Source organism: Chiloscyllium punctatum, chromosome 9, assembly GCF_047496795.1.
Source record: "Chiloscyllium punctatum isolate Juve2018m chromosome 9, sChiPun1.3, whole genome shotgun sequence".
NCBI lineage: Eukaryota > Metazoa > Chordata > Chondrichthyes > Orectolobiformes > Hemiscylliidae > Chiloscyllium > Chiloscyllium punctatum.
The window spans coordinates 9,814,787-9,841,845 of record NC_092747.1 but is presented as its reverse complement, the minus strand read 5'-3'; the positions used below and the strand labels follow the sequence as shown (position 1 = coordinate 9,841,845).

General features: G+C 45.2%; 1 protein-coding gene across 7 annotated transcripts in view; it reads left to right on the top strand.

Moving 5' to 3' along the window:
- gdpd4a (glycerophosphodiester phosphodiesterase domain containing 4a) overlaps nucleotides 1-27,059 on the top strand; it is a 90,263-nt gene that overhangs the window by 24,331 nt on the left and 38,873 nt on the right. For 6 of the 7 annotated variants that reach the window (XM_072576848.1, XM_072576847.1, XM_072576852.1 and 3 more), the window contains exons 2-7: nucleotides 4,550-4,759; nucleotides 8,535-8,638; nucleotides 14,013-14,100; nucleotides 18,038-18,097; nucleotides 21,414-21,512; nucleotides 22,772-22,865. In XM_072576848.1, the coding sequence (XP_072432949.1) occupies nucleotides 4,577-4,759; nucleotides 8,535-8,638; nucleotides 14,013-14,100; nucleotides 18,038-18,097; nucleotides 21,414-21,512; nucleotides 22,772-22,865 (628 nt within the window). In that variant the 5' untranslated portion in view covers nucleotides 4,550-4,576. Of the gene's footprint in view, nucleotides 1-4,287; nucleotides 4,461-4,549; nucleotides 4,760-8,534; nucleotides 8,639-14,012; nucleotides 14,101-18,037; nucleotides 18,098-21,413; nucleotides 21,513-22,771; nucleotides 22,866-27,059 lie in introns of those variants that run through there. The other variant, XM_072576853.1, reaches the window with a different exon arrangement.

The window sequence follows — 27,059 nt, the reverse complement described above, 5'->3', positions numbered from 1 at the left end:
TTTGATTCCAGCCTCAGGCGATTATCTGTGTGGAGTTTGCACGTTCTCTCCATGTCTGCGTGGGTTTCCTCCGGGTGCTCCGGTTTCCTCCTACAGTCCAAACATGTGCAGGTTAAGTAAATTGGCCATGCTAAATTGCCTGTAGCGTTCAGAGATGTGCAGGTTAGTTGTGTTAGCCATGGGAAGGAGGGTGGATGCTGGGTCTGGGTGGGATACTCTCAGAGGGTTGGTGCAGACCAAATGGCCTCTAGCTGCACTGTCAGGATTCTGTGATCTCTTTGTGTAGTCCCTCAAAGTGATTTACAGTGTTAAAGGTGCTGAATCAAGGCACATTATTGATGTTACTGCATAGATCTTGAAGAAATGCTATGGGTAATTTTCAATTTGGATAGTGATGTGAAGATCTGGAGATCATCGTCTGAATTGTCCCATCATTGAAAAGGAAGCTGAGGTGGGGTCTGGCAATTTTAATGGTTACAACATGTCAAGTCAAATCGCCGTAGTCTTACCAGACCATAAGGCTGCACTCTCATTAGACAGAGCAGATTGCTTGTGATTTAACCTGAGGGTCACCATACCTCAAGAGAGGTTAGAGCTTGAGAAGGAGAGTCCTTCATGGTATCCTCAGCCGGTATGGGGAGAAGGGTGAGAGGTGACTTGAGAGAGGCGGTCGAGGTGACTTGAGAGAGGTGGACAAGGTGATGAGATGCATAGATAGAGTGGATAGACAGAGACTTTTTCCCCAGGGCGGAAACGCCTATCACGAGGAGGCATAATTTTAAGGTGATTGGAGGAAGGTTTCGGGGAGATGTCAGAGGTAGGTTCTTCACACAGAGAATGGTGGGTGTGTGGAATGCGCTGCCAGTGGTGGTGGTAGAGGCAGATACATTAGGGACATTTAAATGAATTGGCACATGGATGATAGTACAATGAAAGGTGTGTAGGTTAGTTTGATCTTAGAGTAGGATAAAAGGCCAGCACAACTTCGAGAGCTAAAAGGCCTGTACTGTGCTGTATTGTTCTATGTTCTATACGAACCCACACTGTTAGTGTGACACTGCTTTGCAAACCAACTGTCCACCCAACTGAACTAACTGACCTCCTGTTAGAATATGATGTCACCTGCAGCCAAACCCAGACTTAAACGGAACCCCCCCCCCGACCCAGATTTGAGATTCCTGCAGGAATACAGAGCTTGCTTTAACACTCTGGTCCCCAGACTATACAGAGGACGCTTTTGGTGGACAGTTCATACTGAGTTAGATACTCAGTCCTAGGCCAATCTCGAGTGAGGCAGCAAGAGGAAAACAAGCCTCAAGGCAGTGTTCGTGAGGAAAGAAAGGTCAGCATGGTCTCCACTTTTGCTGACACCTTTCTGGGAAGTGAAGTGTTGGCTGAGTACAGCAGGAGGAGATTGATAAATTCTTGATCTCGCAAGGAATTAAGGGCCATAGAGAGAGTGTGGTTAAGTGATATTGAAATGCCCACCGGCCATGATTAAATGGTGGAGTGGGCTCGATGGGCCAAATGGCCTACTTCCATTCCGATGTCTTATAGCTTTATGGACTCGCTCCTGAAACCTCCTCATGTTTCAGTGAGAGATTGAGGCTATGATTTGATGCAAGGGTTCAAATCCCAGCTTAGACACCAGGTTTATAACTTAAAGAAAACAAATTAACAATTTATTATTTAGAATGTAACTTTAGCAGAACACGTATGACCTACAAGGTAATCTAATTATTATTTTGACCTAAGCCCAATCTTCTATGATCGCAAGCTCCCTCAAATACTGATGGATAGAGAGACATAGTTACGGGATAAATTATGGAAAAGAATTCTAATTTGCCAGTTCAATAACTGTTATAATAATGAATCCCAGTCCTTCATGAACTTCTTGGTTGATGGGGTGTAATGCAAGCACAAAGGACTGTATCACAGAATCCCTCAGTGTGGAAGTAGACCATTTGACTCATCGAGTCCACACTGACCCACCGAAGAGCATCCTTCCCAAACCAACCCCATCCCTGTAACCTTGCATTTCCACCTGGCTAACCCACCTACCATGCAGGTCTTTGAACTGTGGAAGGAACCATAGGGCACCCATGTACACACGGGGAGAACGTGCAAACTCCGCACAGACAATTGCCGAAGGCTGGAATCAAACCCGGATCCCTGGGACTATGAGGCAGTAGTGCTAACCACTGAGCCACAGTACCTCCCACAAAGTGACATACCTTGTTTGAATTGCAAAGCCAATGCAAACAGCTTCTGCAGACCTCTGGAGACTTTGGCTGATTTCTTACAGGCGAGGGAGGGTTCATTTCTCAGAATTTTAACAAACTGGAAAATAACTTGAGACAGCAAAAACCAAAAACAGCGAGCAATTTCTTAAGCAAAAGAATGCCCCAAGCCCCAAAAACCCAGTCAAAAACAGTTCACTCTATTTTTCCTCTTTCTTTCTGAGTATTCTCCATCACTGCCCAATCAGCATCGGTCCTCCCTGATTGATCCATTCAATGTGTTACCGGTTGCCAATCCCTGGGCATAACAACATCTCATTGCCGGTTCATCAGCAGTGTTATTCAAACAGTAATCAATCTGCATTATCCCTCCAGGCCAGTTCCCAACAGCAAACATCAGTCTTCTGTTCTGAAGAAGGGTCACTGGACGGGAAACGTTAACTCTGTTTTCTCTCCACTGACATGTTGAGGTTTTCCAGCAACATCTGCTATTTGCATCAGTCTTTCTTTCTCTCTGTTAGCTGTACAAAGTTTAATTCTCAATTTGAAGTCACAGTCTCAAACTGAAAAGGAATAAAAGAGAACAAGCAGATGATACCAAAATTGGAGGTGTAGTGGACAGCGAAAAAGGTTACCTCAGATTACAATGGGATCTTGACCAGATGGGCCAATGGGCTGAGAAGTGGCAAATGGAGTTTAATTCAGATAAATATGAGGTGCTGCACTTTGGGAAAGCAAATCTTAGCAGGACTTATACACTTAATGGTAAGGTCCTAGGGAGTGTTGCTGAACAAAGCGACCTTGGAATGCAAGTTCATAGTTTCTTGAAAGTGGAGTCGCAGGTAGATAGGATAGTGAAGTAGGCATTTGGTATGCTTTCCTTTATTGGTCATAGTATTGAGTACAGGAGTTGGGAGGTCATGTTGCGGCTGTACAGGACATTGGTTAGGCCACTGTTGGAATGTTGCATGCAATTCTGGTCTCCTTCCTATCGGAAAGATGTTGTGAAACTTGAAAGGATTCAGAAAAGATTTACAAGGATGTTGCCAGGGTTGAAGGATTTGAGCTATAGGGAGAGGTTGAACAGGCTGGGGCTGTTTTCCCTGGAGTGTCGGAGGCTGAGGGGTGACCTTATAGACGTTTATAAAATCATGAGGGGCATGGATTAGGTGAATAGACAAAGTCTTTTCCCTGGGGTGGGGGAAGTCCAGAACTAGATGACATAGGTTTAGGGTGAGAGGGGAAAGATGTAAAAGAGACCCAAGGGGCAACGTTTTCACTCAGAGGGTGGTGCGTGTATGGACTGAGCTGCCAGAGGAATTGGTGGAGGCTACAACATTTAAAAGGCATTTGGATGGGTATATGAATAGGAAGGGTTTGGAGGGATATGGGCCCGGTGCTGGCAGGTGGGACTAGATTGGGTTGGGATATCTGGTCGACACAGACAAGTTTGACCGAGGGCTTGTTTCCGTGATGGAGATCTCTATGACTCTAGTGATATCACAGAAATGCCTCTATTGCACCTGGCTCAGGGCTATTTCAGTGACATTGTCACTTGGATAAGTCCCTCTTTCCCGGAAGTATTTGAGTGAAACTTTCCTGAACTCCTTCTCATGCATTTACACCATTTCTTCAATAAAGAGATCCTAATTGTACACAGTACTCCAGACGTGGCCTCACCAGCATCCTACAGCAACACAAGCAGTCATTTCACTTTGAAAGGCCTTCATTGGATGTGAACCACTTTGGGATGTCCTAAGGTTGTTGAAGGCTCTATAGAAATGCAGCTTTGTCCTAGTGTTTGGCTAGTGTAGTATTAGGAGAAAAGTGGAGACCAGAGTTGAAAAGTGTGGTGCTGGAAAAGCGCAGCAGGCCAGGCAGCATCCGAGGAGCAGGAGAATCGACGTTTCGGGTATAAGCCCTTCATCAGCAATTCCTGAAGAAGGGCTTGTCCTCAAAATGTTGATTCTCCAGCTTCTCGGATGCTGCCTGGCCTGCTGCGTTTTTCCTAGTGTAGTATTACCTCAGTATGTGCCCAGGGTGTATCAGCCTAAATCTGAAGCCAATGTTCAGGAGTGGGATTTGAACCCACAATTATCAAGCTCCGAAGCAAGAGGCAACTATGAAAAACCAAATCTGAGCTGCAGTCCCATGGCAGGTCGGAGCGACAACATGACATTCCTGAGGCGATGAAGAACTTCCATTGCAAGCGTCACTTCAGTTGAGTGGAGTCTTCTATTGGCTGCAGAGCGCTTTGGGGGTGCAGCTGAGGGATCGGGTTAAATCCACGTTTCTGTTTCTCTTTGCAGGATTAGAGAGGGCCTGATCTGGGGCAGATGGGCAGCAGTCCGATCCAACTGACCAAGACCAAACTGGGGAAGCTGCAGATTGTCCACCGGCGCCTGCTGCAGCGCTATGAGTACCAGCCTTTCCTCTCCTGCCTGGCAGGACTCTACGGCTGCCAGTGGAGACGTTACCAACGCACGCGGATCCTGCCCGGAGAATTCTGCTGTAGCAAGGTGAGGGGGTTGCCCGATCTGTCTGGGTACTGGCCCACTCCTACACTCGGGAGTCTCGGACTGTGATACAGGCTTGAGGGGCTGAATGGCCTCCTCCCATTGCTGTGTAAATCCAACCCTGCTGACCTCAATCTTTCCATCAGGTCATCTCACCATCTAGTTCTGACCACTCTGGATTCGGCAGAGTTTCCATTTCAGAGAAAATTTCAGGATGGTTAAAATCCATTTTCATTGCCAGTTTAACAATTTGCATTTCAACAACGCCCTTAGTGTAACAAAACATCCCGAGGCACCTCACAGCAGGATTACCTAACAGAGTTAAAGGGGCATTTGATTGCTCAGAGGGTCATTAGTATTTGCATTTCTCTTCCCCGGAGAGCAGGGGAGGCTGAAGGGTTACTGGATCTACCCAAGGCTTGGGTTGGATGGATTTTGTTTGACAAGTGAGCAAGAAGGTGAACTTAAGGCTACAATCAGGTCAGCCATGAACTTGGCAAACACCTGAGCAGGCTCAAAGGACCAAATAGCCTCTCCTGCTCCCATTTTGTGTGTTCATAAATCTCTCCAATTCCACCTCACTTTCCCCTTCATGGCGAACGCAGAAAGGATGTTCCTGGTATCCAGGGAGTTCGGAAGTAAGGGTCATAGTCTAAGGATATGAAGTAGGCCACTTAGGACTGAGATGAGGAGATATGTAGCACTGAGCCACACAGGGAGATATTAGATTAGTTGCCATAGTTATGGGTATGTTCACTGAGCTGGGAAGTTGATTTGCAGCCGTTTATGTCCCCTGTCTGGGTGACATCTTCAGTGCTTTAGAGCCTCCTGTGAAGAGCTGCTGTACTGTCTTCTGGAATTTATTTGGTTCCGTTTCTGTTGCTTCTGGTTCCTGGTTCTGGTTGCTCATTGCGGTGGCCGGTATATTGGGCCTAGGTCTATGTGTTTGTTGATAGAATCTGTGGCTGAGTGCCATGCTTCTAGAAATTCTCTGGCTGTCCTCTATTTGGCTTGTCCTATGATCATTGTGTTATCCCGTCGAATTTGTGATCCCTGTCATTTGTGTGTGTGGCTCTTAGGGACAGCTGGTCCTGGTATTTAGTGGCTCGTTGGTGTTCAGGGATGCGGATTGCTAGCTGTCTGCATATCCTACATAGTGTTCTATGCAGCTCTGAATGGAATCCCGTAAATTATGTTTGTCTTGTACATGATGGGCATTGGGTCTTTTGTTCTGGTGAGTCATTGTCTGAATGAGGCTGTCAGTTTATGGGCTGTCATGCTCAGACAATGACTCACCAGAACAAAAGGCCCAATGCCCATCATGTACAAGACAAATGTAATTTACGGGATTCCATGCAGAACTGCATAGAACAGTATGTGGGACATGCAGACAGCTAGCAATCCGCATCCTTGAACACCAACGAGCCACTAAACACCACGACCAGCTGTCCCTAGGAGCCACACACACATGACAAGGACCACAGGTTCGAATGGGACAACACAATGATAATAGGACAAGCCAAACATTGGACAGCCAGAGAATTTCTAGGAGAATGGCACTCATCCATGGACTCCATCAACAAGCACTTTGACCTCGACCCAACATACCGACCACTACAACAAACCAGCAACCGGAAGCAGCAGGAACAGAACCGAATAAATTCCAGAAGAGACAGTACAGCAGCGCTTCACAGGAGGCTCCAAAGCCCTGAAGGTGTCACCGAGACAGGAACAAAACATCTCCAAATCAACTTCCCAGCTCAGCAAACATATCCGCAACCATGGCAACTGGCACCTGAGCTACAAATCTTTATGCAAACCTTGAATATTAGATTAGAGCACAAAAGGCCCCGTCAAAAAATTGCTGTTTTAGAAACATCGAGAATTGGGGCCCTTCGAGTCCGCTCTGCCATTCAATATGATCATCTATCTCAATTCCCAATTCCCTCTTTCTCCCCATCACCCCTTTTGCCCTAAGAACCATATCCAACTCCTTCTTGCAAACATCCAATGTTTGGGTCTCAACTGCTTTCTGTGAAAGAGAATTCCACAGAATCACCACTCTCTGGGTAAAGAGAATTCTCTCTACCTCAGTCCTAAAAGGCCTATTTCTTGGAAATAGGCCTGTCGCCGTACTTGTTTGATGGAGCTCCTTAGCCTGGGTTTGCTGACTTCTAGAAAGTTAGTTTCTGTTCAGACTGTGGCTTTGGAGGTGGCTGCAGTCTACACCCAGCCTGTTGAAGGTAAGAGATTTGCAGGCTCAGCTTTCCTGTTTCTGAGAAAGATCTTTGCTCTTTAACTGGTGTGCCTCCTGGAACTGGTCTCATGAGAAGCCTTTGAGGAAGTTTCATCGCAATATTTCCTGAAGATTGCGCCCACAAAGTTTCCAAAGATGACTGTAAGTATCTAAAAACTGAAAGAACTGTGGATCAGAGACCAAAAGTAGAAGTTGCTGGAAAATCTCAGCAGGTCTGGCTGCATTCCTAGCTACCAACAGCTCTGAGGAAAGGTAAGTCAACCCAAAATGTTAATTCTGATTTCTGTTCACAGATGCTGCCAGATGCTGCTGAGCTGGCCGCATCTGTGAACAGAAGTCAGACTTGACATTTCGGGTTGAGTGACCTTTCGTCAGAGCTGATGGTAGCTAGGAACGTGGCCAGATCTGCTGAGCTTTTCCAGCAACTTCTATTTTTCGTCACTGTATATGTCCAGTTACTTGCCCACAAATCGAGAACAGCAGCCATTTGAGTATCTCACACCTTGTCCTATTTGCTTTCAAGAGCAATTAATTATTGGTCAAAATAGTTTTTTTTTTAACCAAAATGAATCTCTGCAGAGATCTGTTTTCTTATTTTCTTTACCTGGTGTGTATGCGCGAAAGAAATCTTTTTTATTCTAAACCTGATATAGAAAATGTTTATAATAAGCCAAAATGGCAACAGGGTAAAACATTTAATTTATGTTATGACTCGTGGAGTGGAAATAGAGACACACTGCACCCTTCCCATCGTGACTGTAACAGTGTATGTCCTCATTATGTCATAGGTGAGACTCCCCCAAGACTGTCAGAAGGCAGAGAAGGGGAAGCATAAATTTAATGTATATGCTCAGAACTAGGAAGGGTTTTGCTGGACTAGAGAGGGTGAAAGTGTTTGCATGAGTTAGAGAATTATTCACCAATTGGTAAAGGAACCAGAGTGGAAAATGAGAAATGTCTTACCATAGCGGATTGAAATGCATTGTGTGAAAGGGGGAGGAAGCTGTTTCTACCACAGATGGATACGGACTTGAATGGGAAAGATTTGCAGAGCTGTGGAGAGAGAATCATAGAATCCCTCCAGTGAGGAAGCAGGCCATTTATCCCATCAGGTCCACACCAACCTTGCGAAGAACATCCCACCCACACTCAACTGCCTAACCCTATCCTTACAACCCTGCATTTCCAATGGCCAATCCACCTAACCCGCACATCTTTGGACTGTGGGAAGAAACCGGATCACCCGGAGGAAACCCACACAGACACAGGGAGAACGTGCACACTCCACACAGACAGTCACCTGAGGCTGGAATCGAACCTGGGTCCCCAGCACTGTGAGGCAGCAGTGCCACCAATAGTAGAATGGCTAGTCTAATGAGAGAGCTCTTTCAAAGTGTCAGCCTACACACACTGGGCCAAATGGTCTAATGCACAATTCAATTAAAGTCATCTTTGAGATCTTTGTTTGATTCTATCGTTTCTTAATTTCCTTCCATTGCTATTTTCCCTCTCTTTCTCCAGTTTGAATTATTCTGCTTTGGGATTCTCGTGTCAACGTTTGGCCTGGCGTTTGTTCTCCTTTACTTTTGGGGTGAAGCCAAGAATGACTACAATGATTTCGATTGGTGAGTTCACCATCTTGTCGAGCTTATGATATGGGGCAGCTAATTTTCTTTTCAGGAAACTTTTTCTTTCTTCATTCCCAGCACATGGGTGTCACTGGCTGGGCTGGTACTTATTGCCTGTCCCTACTTACCCCTTGAGAAGGTGGTGGTGAGCTGCCTTCTTAAATCGCTGCAGTCTATGTGCTGTAGGTGGGCCCCTTTATGGAGAGAATTCCAGGATTTTGACCCAGTGACAGTGAAGGAACGGCGATATATTTCCAAGTCAGGATGGTGTGTGGCTCCGAGGGCACCTTGCAGGGGGTGGTGTTCCCATGTACCTGCTGCCCTTGTCCTTCTGGATGGAAATGATCGTGGGTTTGGAAGATGCTGAGAGTTCCGAGTGAATTTCTGCAGAGCATCTTGTACTACACACTACATTAGGCATTGTATTTCAGTGAGTAGACACTTTGTTTAACAAATAATGAAACATGATGGGAATGGGTGAGGTTATATTACTGCAGAGTGCAAAGGTTCAAAACTGTAGGACGGAAGACCAGATGAATCAAAAAATATGCAGTCCAACTGTTGGACTATAACCTGGTGTTGTGTGATTTTTCATTTTGTATTGGAAAGAATTGACAGAAGGTATGATGTAAGATTTGTTTAGAGTAAATGACAGTAACGATATCATAGAGTCCCTACAATGTGGATACAGGCCCTTCAGCCCAACAAGTCCACACCGACCCTCTGAACAGTAACCCACCCAGGCCCATTCCCCTACCCTATTACTCTACATTTCCCCCTGACTAATACACCTAACCTTTTATTCCTGCTTTTATTCCTGATGAATAAAAGCAGCGTTGATTTCGCTGCTCGTTGGATGCTGCCTGAACTGCTGTGCTCTTCCAGCACCACTAATCCAGTATTTGATTTTCAGCATCTGCAGTCATTGTTTTTACCTTAATACACCTAACCTACCCACTCTTAACACTATGGGCAATTTCCCCATTGCCAAATCACCTGACCTGCACATCTTTGGACTGTGGGAGGAAAGCGGAGCACACCCACGCAGACACGGGGAGAATATGCAAACTCCACACAGGCAGTCGCCTGTGGCTGGAATCGAACCCAGGTCTCTGGTGCTGTGAGGCAGCAGTGCTAACCACTGAGCCACCATGCCGCCCATATATGACTGTTCTACTGAGTAAAGGCACTATGTGGTGTGTTATGAGTCAATGCAAACCTGAAGGGCTCCAGTTCAAGCCCACAGCACCAGAGCTCCTCGAGAATGGGCTCCTTCGGTGAATGGATGTGAACTGAGACAACACGAGAACATTTCAGATGAACACACAAACAAGGAACAAGTGCAGCCCTTTGAGCCTGCACTGCCATTCACTAAGACCACGGCTCATCGTTCTTTAACCTTAGCTGTACGTTCCTGCACATCCCCCTATAATCTTCCATCCCCTTGTTCATCAAAAATCTATCTACCTCTGCCTTAAAATATTTAAAGATTCTGTATCCACTTTGGAGGAAGGGAATTCCAAAACTCGCAATCCTCAGAGAAAATGTTTCCTCATCTCTGTCTTAAAGGGGCAGCCCCTTATGTTTGAACTCTGACCCCGCATTCTAGCTTCTCCTACAAGCGGAAACATCCTTTCAACATCCACCCGGTCAAGATCCCTCAGGATCGTGAATGTTTCAATTGAGTCATCGCTGACTCTTCCAAACGCCAGAGGATACTGGCCCTGCCTGTCTACCGTTTCCTCATAAAACATATTAAAATCTAAATGCAAAACAAGTTAATGTTTGGAAAGGACAGTTGACATGCTTGCGTGGCTCAGTCAAATGGCTAGCAAGCCTGTGGATCAAATCAATAGCATTAAGTGGTTGTAGTTTGGATTATGTACTATCTAAGGTATTTTTGTGCCTGCTTCCTTCCTGTACCCAGAAATTAAAAATCTTGGCTTGACAAGTAACTATCAAGGACCCATCCTGAGGTAGAGAACTCAGAAAGAAGATAGTTCCAAAAGCAAATTACAAATCAAAATTACAGCAATCTAACAAGTGATCTTTAATGTACATTCACTTATTTAGTTCTTAATGATGATTGGCCAGGCTGCAAGCTCATTGCTGAAGCCCCAGACCAGACTGGAATTTCCTGTGGGCTGTAGTTCATCCAGGTCTAACCTAGCCTGGCACTCTGGTGCAATACTGAGGGAGTGCTGCACTGCTGAGTGTACTGATTAGATGGGAGGTTAAACTCAGCCCTCTGTCTACTCAATGCAAACCAAAAATGTTAACTCTTTCTCTTCGCAGATGCTGACAGACCTGCTAAGCTTTTCGAGCAATTTCTGTATGTGTTGCCTCCATCTCCTCCTTAGCAATAGAGCCTGAAGGAATTTCCTAATAGATAAAACTGAATGACATTAGATAGGAGAAAATCATATGTCAAAATTAAGCGATCCAGGTTTTAGAAGTGCCTTGGTTGTTATTCCTGTAACACTGATGGATAAAGGAGGCAAAAGGAGCTTTCAGATTTCACTGAAAGACCTCTGTTTGCTCCAACCATCTTAGATCACATCTTCAGCCTCTCCCACGTTATCTATTTTTTACAGCTGAAAGTCATTTTGTATTTGAGCACAGAAACATGAATCAGTGACAGGTATTTTTCAGGTGAAGATGTTGTTGAATAGTTTCATGGAAGTGAAGCTTTGAGAGGGACAGGACTAATCAATAAGGCTGTTTAAACCAAAGCACATGCCATTCTTGACTTTATAAACATTGGCACAGACTATAAAGATAAGGAACTTATGGCTAAATCTGATGAATCACAGTTACGCCGTAGCTGGGGGCACTACATTTTGAGACAGATGTTAAGACCTTGAAGAGGGTACGGTGTAGATTTACTGGAATTGGTAGTAATTAAGCAGAGTAAGCATGACTTCATGAAAAGGGAATTGTGTCTAATTTATTAGAATTAATTTGAGGAAGTCATAACCAGAATGGATAGAGGGGAACCAGTGGATGTGTTGAATTTGGACTTTCAGAAGGCGTTTGACAAGATACCTCACAAAGGTTGAACAGAAGATAAGAGCCCATGGTGTTGGGGGTAGTGTATTGGCATGGATTGAGAAATGATCAATGGGCAGAAAACAGTGAGTGGGAATACAGGGGTTCTTTTACAGGTTGGTGACCTGTGACCAGTGGGATTCCACATGGATCATGTACTGGCACTGCGCCTGTTTACAATATACATTCATCACTTGGAGGATAGATATGAATGTACTGTAGCCAAATTTGTAGATGATCTCAGTGGTGGGAAAGATGCTGGAGTCAATGATAAAGGATGAAATTACGACACATCTGGATAGCAGTAACAGGATAGGTCAGAGTCAGCATGGATTTATGAAGGGGAAATCATGCTTGACTAATTTTGTGGAATTTTTTGAGGATGTAACTCTGAAGATGGATAAGGGAGATCCAGTGGATGTAGTGTACCTGGACTTTCAGAAAGCCTTCGATACAGTCCCACTTAGGAGGTTAATGAGCAAATTTAGGGCGCATGGTATTGGGGGCAAAGTACTAACTTGAATTGAAAATTGGTTGGCTGACAGGAAACAAAGAGTAGTGATAAACGGCTCCCTTTCGGAATGGCAGGCGGTGACCAGTGGGGTACCGCAGGGATCAGTGCTGGGACTGCAGATTTTTACAATATACATTAATGATATAGATGATGGTATTAAAAGTAATATTAGCAAATTTGCTGATGATACAAAGCTGGGTGGCAGGGTGAAATTTGAGGAGGATGTTAGGAGATTACAGGGTGACCTGGACAGGTTAGGTGAGTGGACAGATGCATGGCCGATGCAGTTTAATGTGGATAAATGTGTGGTTATCCACTTTGGTAGCAAGAACAGGAAGGCAGATTACTACCTAAATGGAGTCAAGTTAGGTAAAGGGGCAGTACAAAGAGATCTGGGTGTTCTTGTACATCAGTCAATGAAAGTAAGCATGCAGGTACAGCAGGTAGTGAAGAAAGCTAATAGCATGCTGGCCTTCATAACAAGAGGGATTGAGTATAGAAGCAAAGAGGTTCTTCTGCAGCTGTACAGGGCCCTGGTGAGACCGTACCTGGAATATTGTGTGCAGTTCTGGTCTCCAAATTTGAGGAAAGACATTCTGGCTATTGAGGGAGTGCAGCATTGGTTCATGAGGTCAATTCCCGGTATGGCGGGATTACCTTACACTGAAAGACTGAAGCAACTGGGCTTGTATATGCTTGAGTTTAGAAGACTGAGAGGGGATCTGATTGAGACGTATAAGATTATTAAAGGATTGGACACTCTGGAGGCAGGAAACATGTTTCCGCTGATGGGCGAGTCCCGAACCAGAGGGCACAGCTTAAAAATACGGGGTAGACCATTTAGAACAGAGTTGAGGAGAAACTTCTTCACCCAGAGAGTGGTGGGTGTGTGGAATGCTCTGCCCCAGAAGGATGGGAAGGCCAAGTATCTGGATACTTTCAAGAAAGAGTTGGATAGAGCTCTTAAGGATAGTGGAATCAAGGGTTATGGGGATAAGGCAGGAACAGGATACTGATTGAGGATGATCAGCCATGATCATAATGGATGGTGGTGCTGAATTGAAGGGCAGAATGGCCTACTCCTGCACCTATTGTCCATTGTCTATTGACAGAAAAGTAGGTGGAAAGTCAAGTTGCGAAAAGGTTACAAACAGTTTATGGAGAGATATCATTAGGTTAAATAAGTGAGCAAAAAGTTGGCAAGTAGAGTATAATGTGGGAAAACACAAAGTTGGAATTTGGAAGAGAGAACAAAACAACAGTGTTGTGTAACTGGAGAAAAACTGTAGAAAGCTGCAACATAAAGGGACTTAGAATCATGGAGACGTACAGCCTGAAAACAGACCCTTCAGTCTAACTCATCCATGCCATCCAGATATCCTAAACTGATCTAGTCCCAGTTGCCAGAGGGAGTGGTGGACGCTGGCACAATTACAGCATTTAAAAAGCATTTGGATGGGTATATGAGTAGGAAAAATTTAGAGGGATATGGGCCAAGTGCTGGCAAATGGGACTAGATTAATTTAGGATATCTTTCTGTTTCCATGCTGTTATGAATCTATGCTGACGAAGGCTCACTGGACCAAACGGCCCCATTCTGTGTTGTATGATTGACAGTAAGTGTTTTGCAGCAGTAAAACGAGTGTAAAACTCTGGGTCTTGGGCACAGGCAATAAAATGATATTGAGACCTCAGTCAGCTCAGCCAGGATCATGCTCATAGTGAAGCAGAGTCACTGAGCTGAGGGTCTCCATCTGCTCCTGTTCCTTGCGTTTTGACTAGCTTATTTATTTTTTTTCCCTTCCCTAGGAATTTTTATAGCGGCAAGTGGATTCCCTGGTCTGTAGTCGTCCTTGGGGTGACAGCAACATTTTTTACATACATCGCTATTTTACTGGTAAGTGAACTATGCAGCATAGCCCGATGAGTACTCCTCCCTTAACGACTGTAATCTAGACAGCAAGAGTTCAGGACTATTGGTGAAAAGGTTCAGCTGAGCTAATTCACAAAGTGAGAGAGTCAAATGGGAGAAACAGAGATGGAGGAAACAAGCAAATTTCTGCCAAACCTTCATAGATCACCAGCTGGGCCCCACTGAAGTCCAATTCTGGCTCCATCTATTAGGAAGAATTTCAAAGCCTTGGAATGGCATCAGAGGGAATTTAACAGAATGGAACATGGGGTAACTCATGTACAGAAGGTATGCAAGCTCCTCAGAGCAGGAATGTTAAAATGGTGGATTTAATTCAAAATCATGAAGGGTCCTGGTAGAGTAAATTGAGAAAAACTGTTTCCACTGTCAGAGGGCCAGGAACCAAAGGACAGATTTAATTTATGAAATAACTAGGGGGAGATGAGATTTATACTTTTTTATTCATACATGGGATGTGGGTGTCACTGCCTGGGCTAGCATTTATTGCCTGTCCCTTGTTACCTTTGAGAAGGTGGGATTGAACTGCTTTCTTGAATCATCGCAGTCTGTGTGCTGTAGCTAGATCCACAATGCTATTAGGGACGGAATTTCAGAATCTTGACCCAGTGATAGTGAAGGAACGGCAATATATTTCCCAGTCAGGATGGTGAGTGGTTTGGAGGGGAACTTGCAGCTGGGTGGTGTTCCCATGTACCTGCTGGCCTTGCCCTTCGAGATGGAAGTGGTCATGGGTTTGGAAGATGCTGTCTGAGGATCCCTGGTGAATTTCTGCAGTACAGCTTGTAGATAATACACACTGTGTGAGGCATCGTGTTTCAACAAATAATGAAATGTGGATGGAATGGGTGAGGTTATATTGCAGGAGAGAGCAAAGGTGCAAAGCTATAGGACAGAAGGTGAAACAAAAGATACGTAGTGATCAATGCATTTATATTGTATGTCACAACATCTCATCGGTGTTTACAGCCAAGTAAGTATTTGTTATAAATGTGTGTTTGCAGCATGTGGGTATTATTGACTGGGCCAGTGTTTAATCCATGATCAGTTCTGAAGAGGGTCACCGGAGCCGAAACGTTAACTCCATTTTCTCTCCACAGACGCTGCCTGACCTGCTGAGTTTTTCCAGCAATTTCTGATTTTTGTTTCTGTTTGCCAGCATCCTGGGTAAGGTGGGGGAGAGCTGCTTTTTCTGAACTGCTGCAGTCTGTGTTGTGAAAGTGCTCTCCAGGATTATTTCCAACAAGAGCAGAGAAATTAGCAGAGGGTTGGAATATAAAAGCAGAGATGTACTACTAAGACTTTATAAAGCTCTGGTTAGGCCCCATTTGGAGTACTGTGTCCAGTTTTGGTCCCCACACCTCAGGAAGGACATACTGGCACTGGAACGTGTCCAGCGGAGATTCACACGGATGATCCCTGGAATGACAGGTCTAGCATATGAGGAACGGCTGAGGATACTGGGATTGTATTCGTTGGAGTTTAGAAGATTAAGGGGAGATCTAATAGAGACGTACAAAATAATACATGGCTTTGAAAAGGTGGATGCTAGAAAATTGTTTCTGTTAGGCGAGGAGACTAGGACCCGTGGACACAGCCTTAGAATTAGAGGGGGTCATTTCAGAACGGAAATGCGGAGACATTTCTTCAGCCAGAGAGTGGTGGGCCTGTGGAATTCATTGCCACGGAGTGCAGTGGAAGCCGGGACGCTAAATGTCTTCAAGGCCGAGATTGATAGGTTCTTGTTGTCTAGAGGAATTAAGGGCTACGGGGAGAATGCTGGCAAGTGGAGCTGAAATGCGCATCAGCCATGATTGAATGGCGGAGTGGACTCGATGGGCCGAATGGCCTTACTTCCACTCCTATGTCTTATGGTCTTATGGTCTTATGGTCTTATTATCCTTGGTGTCGCGGCAACAATATCCACCTGACCCCGTTTAACCGGTTATTACTGGGGAAAAAACAATGGCAACCAAGAGGGCCAGGCTCTGGGAACTTGGGGTCAAATCGCACCATGGTAGAATTTAAATAAGACAAATGGGTCTGATGTGTGAAGCTAGTCTCAGTAATAGTGAGATTGACCAGTGTTATGGACCAAGCCAAACCCTATCAAAATATTAAATAAAAACTAAAAGAACAGATTTTTATTTGGCAGGAGATAGAGAGAGGCAGTTTCCAGAAAGGGTCACCAGAGCTGAAACGTTAACTCTGATTTCTCTTCACAGATGCTGCCAGACCTGCTGAGCTTTTCCAGTAACTTCTGTTTTTGCCCCTTCAAAATATGTTCAGAAGATAGTCTAGACCCTAATTTTTTCTTCTCTTAAAGGCATTGCATTCCAAATGCATTTTGATTGGTCAAATTACCAGATTTGAAGCAAAACACACTTTAATCATGCTCTAGTTAAAACATAATAGAAAAAGAAAGAATTTGGAATAACAACGCAATTGGAAAACTGAACAGAATCAAAGATTATGTAACTACTAAACAGTAACTGTTCCAATATAATAGCATCCCATAAACACACCCTTGGCAAAGGCAAAGGCAATAAAGTAGATTGTCTTACATGTAAATTTACCAGCCCGGGACAAAAAACATCAAGAGAAAACTCTGAGGGAGTGTAGCAGGGAGAGATGTACTGCAGCTTCTAAACCCCGCTGAACCCAGCAACAACTGCTGAAAGCTAAAGCTGAATTCTGTGGGAGCTTGACCCCACCCAGCCAGGCTGCTTCTATTGTTTCAGCTTTAAAAAGAAAACCCCAAATCCCAAGAGCTATGGACCTTCAATAGCTAGCTTGGTACCTCTGCTTAAAACGTCTTTTCAAAAGAAAAACCAGGACAAAATACACCTCTTAAAGCCACAGCACAATCACTGCAGTTATCACAAAATCCTTCCTTGTTCAATCATGGTCCTTTAGGGAGGGAATCTGCCATCCTTACCTGGTCTGTCTGACATGTGTCTCCTAATTGAACTGCTCTTGCAGGTCATTCAGTCAAGGGCAATTCAGGATGGGCATCAACTGTTGGCTCCACCAGTGACCACCACATCCCATGAAAGTAATTCGGAAAAATCACATTGTTGCATCTTGCTGTGCTGTGCAGACGGATGTTGCCAGGGTTGGAGGGTTTGAGCTACAGGGAGAGGCTGAATAGGCTGGGACTGTTTTCCTTGGAGCATCAGAGGCTGAGGGGTGACCTTATAGGGGTTTATAAAATCATGACGGTTATAGATAGGATAAATGGACCAGGTCTTTTCTCTGGGGTGGGGGAGTCCAGAATTAGAGGGCATAGGCTTAAGGTGAGAGGGTATAGATTTAACAGGGATCTGAGGGGCAACTTTTTAACACAGAGGGTGGTGCGTGTATGGAATAAGCTGCCAGAAGAAATGATGGAGGCTGGTACAATTACAACATTTAAAAGGCACCTGGATAGGTACATGAAAAGGAAGGATTTAGAGGGATATGGGCCAAATGGGACAAGATTAATGTAGGATGTCTGGTTGGCATGGACGAGTTGAACTGAAGAGTCTGTTCCCATGCTGTGTGATTCTGTGACTACAACATTTGGATAGGTACATGATTAGGAAAGATTTAGACGTATTTGGGCCAAACACAGCCAAATGGAACTGGATTAGTTATGGAAACTTGGTCTGCATAGATGGGTTGGACCGAAAGGTTTGCTGTGCTGTACTGGACATCTCTGCAATTGTATGGTGAATTTCTGGGTTTCCTGCCTCATAACATGGGACTACTCCTCAACCACAAATACTTCCTGGGCAGTGAGATGCTGTCGGAGGTTGTGAAAGGGGCTAGCTCAGTTCTTTCTTATATCTGCTTTCAGTGTAAACTTTTTCAGTGGCATTGACATTGGTTGGAAAGCGTGATGTTCTCACTCTGTGCTTTGCAGGTTCTGGCGATCTGTCTACTCAGCGAGGGCCAGCGGCTGCATCTATTCTGGGGCCACAAGGTACACAGCATGTCCACCTGTGGGATCTCCAAGGGAGAAGGGGACGGAGTGATGTGGTGAGGGTGGGTGGGCGTTGCGTCCAAATGGGGGTGAGCTGAATTCACTTTCTCTCCAACAACGGCTGCAACTTGCATTGGTATAGCACCTCTAACCTCATAAGCTCCCCACCCAAGTGAAAATCGGGAAAATCGGTGGGAGGTAGAGTCCCACTCGGCCTTGAAGGACCGACGGCGATTCCAGGCAATCAGGAACTGGAACCACTTTAGAAGGCAAATTAGAACTTTAGAACTCAAGAAGGCAAATTTTAAAATGGAGGCTTTATTTAACTTTCGATTTTCAAAGCATAATTACTTCATGTAGTCATTGAAATTCTTTGCATCTTTCGCAGGGATAGTAAATGCCAACAGATTTGTCTGGCCAAATGAATGAATTTAATGAACAAATAGACTTTTAATGAGTAACAAGTTGAAGGGTTATGGAGAGCAGGCAGGAAGGTGGAGTTGAGGCCGAGATGAGATCAGCCATGATGGTATCAAATGGCGGAGCAGGCTCGAGGGGCTGAATGGCCTCCTTCTGCTCCTAGTTCTTGCATTCCTCTATAAACGGCCTGTGCTGTAAATTCTCTGCAGTGATAGGGTGGCCTTCCGCTGTTCTCAAATCAGTGCCAGTCAATACCTTTGCCAAACACGAACAATTTCTTTCTTTAGTTCTATCCTTGCTATCTGGCCACTCACTTTAGGAATTGTGACTATGCAGTGCAGAGAGAATGTAGAGATGGAGACCGAGTTGAGAGGTTTCAGGTATGTGGAGCAAGAGGAGAAGGTTGGGCTGTCCTTCTGAGAGCAGAGAATCTAAAAGAATGGCCGGCAATTCCCTCATCCCACGAATGAATACAGAAAATATTTCATTTACAGGGTTGAAAAGGTGCCTCACAGTGTGTATTATCAACAAGATGCACTGCAGAGGTTCACCACGGTCCTCAGCTTCCAAATCCATCTTCAGGGGAAAGCGATGACTCAGTAGTATTATTGCTAGGCTATGCATCCATGCCTATATATATTAAAAAAAAGGGGAGAAAGAAAATCGCTAAGTAAATGATGAATTAATAAACCCTTCTTCCCACTCCCCGGAGATAATATTAAACAGTAAGGTAATGAAAGGAAAAAAAAAGAGGGGGTAAACCGGGGTGGGGGTAGGGCAAAACGACATCAATTAACTCTTATAATTTGTCTAAGAGAGTCCGAACGTTTCTTGGCCTTCTCCGGTGATCCGAAGCTATACACGGACCCTTCATGGCTGAAGCGTAGTATAGCTGAGTAGCGCAAGGAGTATTGAATGTTTAAATCCCTTAAACGCTTCTTCGCTTCATCAAACGCCTTCCTCTTTCGGACCAAAGCTGGGGAAAAGTCCTGAAATAACATAATCTTGGATCCTTTATAAGTCATGGCTTGGGGATCTTTCCCAAGATTTCTGGAGGCTTCCAAAAGCATCTGCCTCACCTTATAGCTTTGCAGCTGGAACAGGACCGGGCGGGGGCACTGGTTCGAGCTGGACCCACGTATTGCGACCCGGTAGGCCCATTCCACCCTTACCTGGCCTGATCCAGCCTCCAGATTCAATAACTGTGGAAGCCACTGTTCAAGGAACCCTGCAAGATGGTCTTCTTCTTCCCGTTCAGGAAGGCCCAGCAAACGAATATTTTTTCGACGACCTCGATTCTCGAGTCGTCAATGTGATTTTCTAAGGTCCGGACTTGCTGCTCGAGAGTCCGGACCCGATCCACAGCCGATTCTGCAATGGCCTCGGAGGTCGCGGCCTTGAGCTCCGCCCCTCCGACTCGGCATTCAATTTCTTCGATGTCTCGGCCGTGCTTTTGTAGTGCGGCTGAGAGTGAATTCCATCGACTTCGGGACTGTTCTATGAAAGCATCGATCTTTGTGTCGAGTTTGGAGATTATTTCCGTGAGGCTCGCCACCGTAGGTGAGTCCCCCGGGGTGGCTGTGGACACCTCTGCTGCAGCTGGAGAGGGTGGGGGAGGGGCTCCTGCCTACTGAGAGCTGTGGGCTCCTTTCCCCCTAGTCATTTTTACAGGAGACTAAACTGTTTACATTTAGTACTGAACCACTAATTACATTAAATAAAAACTATTTTTAATTGATTTGGTGAGTGTGGTGGAGGAGGGTGGCCCACTTTGCCTAGGTCTTGGGAGGAGCACTATAGACTCAGACTTGCTGAGTCGCTGCCATCTTGGATCTCCATGGTTGATTCTTAACTGCCCTCTGGGCAATTAAGGATTGGCAATAAATGCTGGCCCAGCCAGCAACACCCACATCCAGTGAATGATTTAAAAAAAAATCATTTGCAGGGTTAAAAGGCTGAAGTGTGGGATGAAAATGGACAACTTTCCTTCAGTGTCAGTACAGCCTGATGGGCTGAAGGACCTTTCTAAAAGTTATTTCATGGGATGTGAATAGGTATGACTGTTCTTAAGAGGACAGCATGGTGGTTCAGCAGTTAGCACTGCTGCCTCACAGCATCAGGCACCCGGGTTTGATCCCAGCCTTGGGCGACTGTTTGTATGGAGTTTGTACATTTTCCCTGTGTTTGCTTGGATTTTTTCCAGATCCTCCAGTTTTCTCCCACAATCTAAAGATGTGCAGGTTAGGTGGATTGGCCATGCTTAATTATCCATAGTGTTCAGGTTAGGTGCATTAGTTGGGGGAGATGTAGAATAATAGGGTAGGGGATTGGCTCTGGGTGGGATACTCTTCGGAGGGACAGTGTGGACTTGTTGGGCCAAATGGCCTGTTTCTGCACTGTAGGAACTCTATGATAACTCTATGATGGAGTCAAACTGGACTGGAAACATTAACCCTGTTTCTCTCTCCACAGAAGCTGCCTGACCTGCTGAGCTTCTCCAGCATTCTCTGTGTCTGTTTCAGATTCCCAGCATCCGCATTGTTTTGCTTTCATGTGATATGTTACAGCACATATTCGGAGCATCTGGGGACTTGAACCCAGACCTTCTGGCACAGAGGTAGGGATACTACCACTGTGCCGCAAGATCATTTGAACTTAAATTCCAACCCCACAATATGGTGGGATTTGAACTCATGTCCTCTGAACATTAGACAGGGCATCAGGAGTAAAAGTCCCATGTCATTAGCACTTTGTACGCTTAACCCCCTTCCTGTTCAGTGAGGGTTTCTGATGCTGTGAAAAGATTATTTCTGCTGAAGTGCAATGTCATGAGTTTTAAGCCTCGCTCATTAGCTTTCTCACACTCGTTGTTTCTCTCATTTCCTCTCCTTCTCAGATTGGGATTGTTCTAGTATTAGCTGTGTGTGCTGTCGCCATTGGTTTCTTGTACCATCAGTGGCGTGAGGAATGGAATACATTCACCCTCTCCTTTCAGGTATGTGACTGAAGCCAAGTGTCTGCTTTTGGCTCTGTGTTAACCATTCCCACATCATTTCCTTCCTGCTGCTCATATTCCAGCAAATTCCAATTCGTGGATCTGTAAGTTAACGTTGAGTTCATGATGCAGTCTACATTTAATGCTCTTAATCCTCAATCTTCAAAATCGTGGGGGTCGCTATTGGGCAGAAGCTGAACTGGACTAACTCGATAAATACGGTGTCTACAAGAGCAAGTCAGAGGCTAGGTACACTGCGAAAATAACTCCTGGCATTCTTTCAGTACTGACCCTCCGACAGTGCGGCAGTCCCTCAGTACTCACCCTCCGACAGTGTGGCAGTCCCTCAGTACTCACCCTCCGACAGTGTGGCAGTCCCTCAGTACTGACCCTCCGACAGTGCGGCAGTCCCTCAGTACTCACCCTCCGACAGTGTGGCAGTCCCTCAGTACTCACCCTCCGACAGTGTGGCAGTCCCTCAGTACTCACCCTCCGACAGTGTGGCACTCCCTCAGTACTGACTCTCCTACAGTGTGGCAGTCCCTCAGTACTCACCCTCCGATAGTGCGGCACTCCCTCAGTACTGACCCTCTGACAGTGTGGCATCCTTCTGTACTGACCCTCAGATAGTGCGGCATTCCTCCTGCCCTAACCCTCTGATAGTGCGGTGCTTCCTCAGTACTGACCCTCCGATAGTGTGCACTCCCTCAGTATTGACCCTCCGATAGTGCGGCAGTCCTTCAGTACTGACCCTCCAACAGTGCAGCACTCCCTCAGCACTGACCCTCTGACAGTGTGACACTCCCTCAGTATTGCAGTGGAGATTTTTCCTTGATTTAGTGCTTATATCTCTGAAATGTGTTTTGTGGAGCCATAAACCTCTGGGCCATAATCGACAGTGCTAATCACTGAGGCCCAAGTGAAGAATAAAAACTCCTTTTGTAAACAACATCACAGATCTCACTTCGCCGTGACGTTGGGAAAGTGATGCCTACTAATGTTTTGAGTGTTGCCAATTTGTACTGCCTGGATGGGATGCTCGTCAGAGGGTTGGTGTAGACCCGATGGGCCGAATGGCCTCCTTCCATTCCATAGGGATTCTATGATTCGATGGTGCTGCTCCCTGTGAAGGCAGGTGGGATTTGATGGATAAAGGGAGATGAGGGGAAATCGCTAATTTAAGAGACGCTGTTTGAAATGTTGATGGATATTGTGTCCCATTGCTTTCAATGTATGTGTTTGCTTGAACAATCCTCCAGGTCACCGCTCCGTATCTGCACGTTGGAGCTGTAGCAGTGATGACTGTGCTTTCCTGGCCAGTGGCTCAACACTTTGCCAGGATGAACAGAAAAGGTGAGAACCCTAATATGGCCGTTTTATCTTGGTTGAATTTTCGTTTTGTAAACTTAGTCTCGGAATGGGGTAGTGTATTGAAAATCGCATCGCGGATTCTGTCCACTTGTGGCTACTGTACGCATACACACACGTATCAGCAGAGGGAGTCTGCTGGGATATGGTATCCAGGTTTGACGACTTGTTCAGTTTCATTCTAAATGTCTCTGGCTGAATATGTAGCTGTTTCTGTCCCTCACGGATGTGGCTGCTTATTCCTTGTCTCTGTGAAGGTGGTGGGGATTCTTGTTAAACCATTGTGGGCTCTTGTCACTGAGTGGCAACTTTAGCCAGTGGTCAATCATGCTGCTGTAAGGACATAACTTATCAGACATTCGATAGACTTCAATAGTTGGTGATTGTGTTGAGCCCAGTGATAATGTTTGAGAACATCAGGCTGTTGGGTTGCATTGGAAACTTTGGAATTCTCTATCCTTGAGATGAGAAGTTATTGGGTTTATTAACTTTTGGACAGTAATTGGCCTTTGAAGGTTATGGGATTGTGGAAGAAAGCAGAATTGATAAAGAAATCTATCCTTCATTCCTCAGACCTTTGAGGAGTTGGGATGTCATGTTGAGGTTATACAGGATGTTGGTGAGGTCTCTTCTGGGGTACTTTGTCCTGTTCTGGTCATCCTATTATAGGAAGGATATTATTAAACTGGAGAGGGTTCAGAAAAGATTTACCGGGATGTCGCCAGGAATGGAAGGTTTGAGATATAAGGAGAGGCTGGATAGGCTGTGACTTTTTTTTCTGGAGTGTAGGAGGTTGAGGAGTGTCCTTGTAAAGGTTTATAAAATCATGAGGGGCCTGGATAAAGTGAGTAGCCAAAGTCTTTTCCCGGGGGTGGGGGGGGTTCAAAACTAATGAGCATATTTTTTAAGGTGAGAGGAAAAAGATTTAAAAATGACAGGAAGGGCAACTCTTTGACACAGAGAGTAGTCCATGTGTGGAATGAACTGCCAGAGGAAGTGGTGGATGCAGATACAGTTACAATGAGATTTAAAGACATTTGGATAAGTACATAAATAGGAAAGGTTTGGAGGGATATAGGCCAAGCACAGGCAAGTGAGAACAATTTAATTTGGGAACGGGGTCGGCATGGTCTAGTTGGACCAAAGAGTCTGTTTCCATGCTGTATGACTCTATGACTCTATAAGTCCAGCCATAATCTTATTGAATGGTGGAACAGATTTGAGGGGCCGAATGGCCTACCGTTGCTACGGCTTCTTGTGATATTTTTAAAGTTTCCTTAGTAATAAGGGGCCACAGGTTGCCAGGCTCATCCTGCCAAAAGGAGGTCAAGCGTGTGGTAAACTGGTCATTTAGTTATAGACAGACTCAGAGATGGGAAGTCTCATGTCAGAGAGTTGTTGACCAATCAGAGGCCAGCTCTGTATCATTGAGGTGTGTTTGAGGATCTTGCCTGGCAGATCCAGGTGAGGGGAACTGGTTTCCAGATGGGGCATGGGGGTGTTGTCTAGGGCGTGGGATGGAGGGATATGTCATGCCTTATTCTTCTTACAACCACTTGGACAGAGTGCTAGGAGTCCAAGATAGATCTTGCAGCTAAGCCGCCTCCACCTTTGGTACCCTCCTCGTTCATATTCCAGGGTTACCAAAGGAATCCGGTCCTGTACCAGAATGAAAGTTCCAACTTCTGGAGGGCGTGGGGGAGGGGAGGGTGGTGGGGGTGGTGCGGGGGATCTTTCTGTCGGGCCACATTCCAGGAGTCAGGAAATGTTCCAGCTTTGTCATGCTGAACTGGGCTGGTGGACAATTGAAACTAAATCTGCCACGGTGGGGTTTGAATCATGTACCGAGAACATTAAACTGGGCCTCTGGGAATTGTCAGTCCACTGGCTTTACCACGATCACCCTCTACATTCTAGTAACTCTCCTCAGCACTCTGTCCATAACTAAACCCATCGACTGATGCTAACTCACCAAGTACTGGATTTCTTACATTGAATTTGTTGAACCAGATTCCTGGGATGACAGGACTGACATATGAAGAAAGTTGAGAGTGTGGTGCTGGAAAAGCACAACAGTTCAGCCAGCATTGGAGGAGCAGGAGAATTGACGTTTCGGGCAAAGGCCCTTCATCAGGAATGAGTCTAACATATGCAAAGAGAATGTATCAGTTAGGACAATATTCACTGAAGTTGACAAGTATGGTGTGGGGAGAGTGTCATAGAAACCTAATAAATTCTAACAGGGCTACACACAGTAAATGCAAAAAGGGTGTTCCCAATGACCAAGGAGCCCAGATCCAGGGGGTCATAGTCTAAGGATATAGGATAGGCCATATAGTTGTGGAACAAATACAATAGAAATCACTGGAGAAACTCAGCAGGTCTGGCAGTATGTGTGGAAAAAGAAATAGAGTTGACGTTTTGAGACCAGTGTGCTTTTTTTTGGAACTGAAGTCTTGTGGAGCCCAGTGCTCATGTCACCTGATTACGAATCCAAATGTTGGGATTGGACAGAACTCGATAGCTTATTTTTCGTAAATGGTAATCGAGAGATAAATCACAAGATGAGGGGAAATGTCTTCACCCAGAGAGTGGGGAGGCTGTGGAATTCTCTACCACAGAAAGCGGCTGAGGACAAAACAAGAAGGAGTTGGATGTAGGCGCAAATTACTGCAAATGTTGGAATCTGCACTGAAAACAAAAAGTGCAGGAGATCACAGCGGGTCGGGCAGCATCTGTGGAGAGAGAGCAAGCTAACATTTCGAATATAGATGACTCTTCATCAGAGCTGAAGTCTGAGTTAGATATAATCCTTAGGGCTAAAAGGATCAAAGGGCATGTGGAGAAAGCAGGAACAGGGGACTGAGTTGGATGATCAGCCATGATCATATTGAATGGTGGAGCAGGCTCGAAGGGCCAAATGGGCTACTCCTGCACCTATTCTCTCTGTTTCGATGAATTTATGCTTTACATCAGTACAGATGCTCTCTGGGTTGTTAGTTAAGTGCGGGAATTAATGACTACATCAGTGAACCTTGCTTTAACATTTCCTTTATTTCTTTTACCATTCAGCTGTGTGACTAATACACTCTACATTGTGATAATTTAAAATTACTGAGCGAAAGCCTAACTGGGCCCGTTTATAGATCACTGCCAAGAGCAGATGGATTGAATTTAAAGGTCAGGTTGATGACAGGCTTTTAAAAATCTATTTATTTATTAATTTTTAAAGCTCTTCTTGCTTTAATTTCTCCCTGAGGTAATGCACACTGACACACACTGAGCCTCCAGATTTTGACTATTCCATTCTTGGTAGGAGAGTGTCCTGTATGTTCTTAAGCCTTCCTGTCGAGTGCAGGTTGATTACAAAGTCACATTTTCTAGCACAGAAACAGAAATTGCTGGAGAAACCCAGCAGGTCTGACAGGGTCTGTGGAGAGAGAAATGGAGTTGCATAATTCTTCTTTGGAACTGAAGATCTTTGGAAGCCCTACCCTTGTCATGGTCATAGAGTCATAGAGGTCACAGCATGGGAACAGGCCCTTTGGTACGTGTCCATATTGCCCAGTTTTTATAATTTAAGCTAGTTCCATTTGGTCCATAGCCACCATCCCAATCCCATCCATGTACCTGTTGAAATGTTTCTTAATTGACAAAATTGTACTCGCTTCCATCACTACCTCTGGTAGCCTGTTGTACACACACCACCTTCTGTGTGAAAGAATTGCCCCTCTGGACCCTTTAGTATCTCTCCCCTCTCACCTAAATCGATGTCATCTGGTTTTAGACTCCCCTGCCCTGGGGAAAAGCTGTTGGCCACCTACCTTATCTATGCCTCTCATGGTTTTATATACCTCAATAAGGTCACCCCTTAGTCTCCGACACTACAGGAGTTTTCTACAGGCCTCCTAATAGTCCGAGAGACGTAGAAGAGAGGATTGCGAGGATGATTCAGGAGAAGAGTGAAAGTAATAGGGTGGTTTTTATGGGGGCTTTAACTTTCCTGATATTGACTGGGAAAGCTATAGCTCGAGTTCGTTAGATGGGTCGGTGTTTGTCCAATGTGTACAGGAGGGTTTCCTGACACAATATGTAGACAGGCCAACAAGAGGTGAGGCCATACTGGATTTGGTTCTGGGTAACGAACCAGGCCAGGTGTTAGAATTAGAGGTAGGTGAG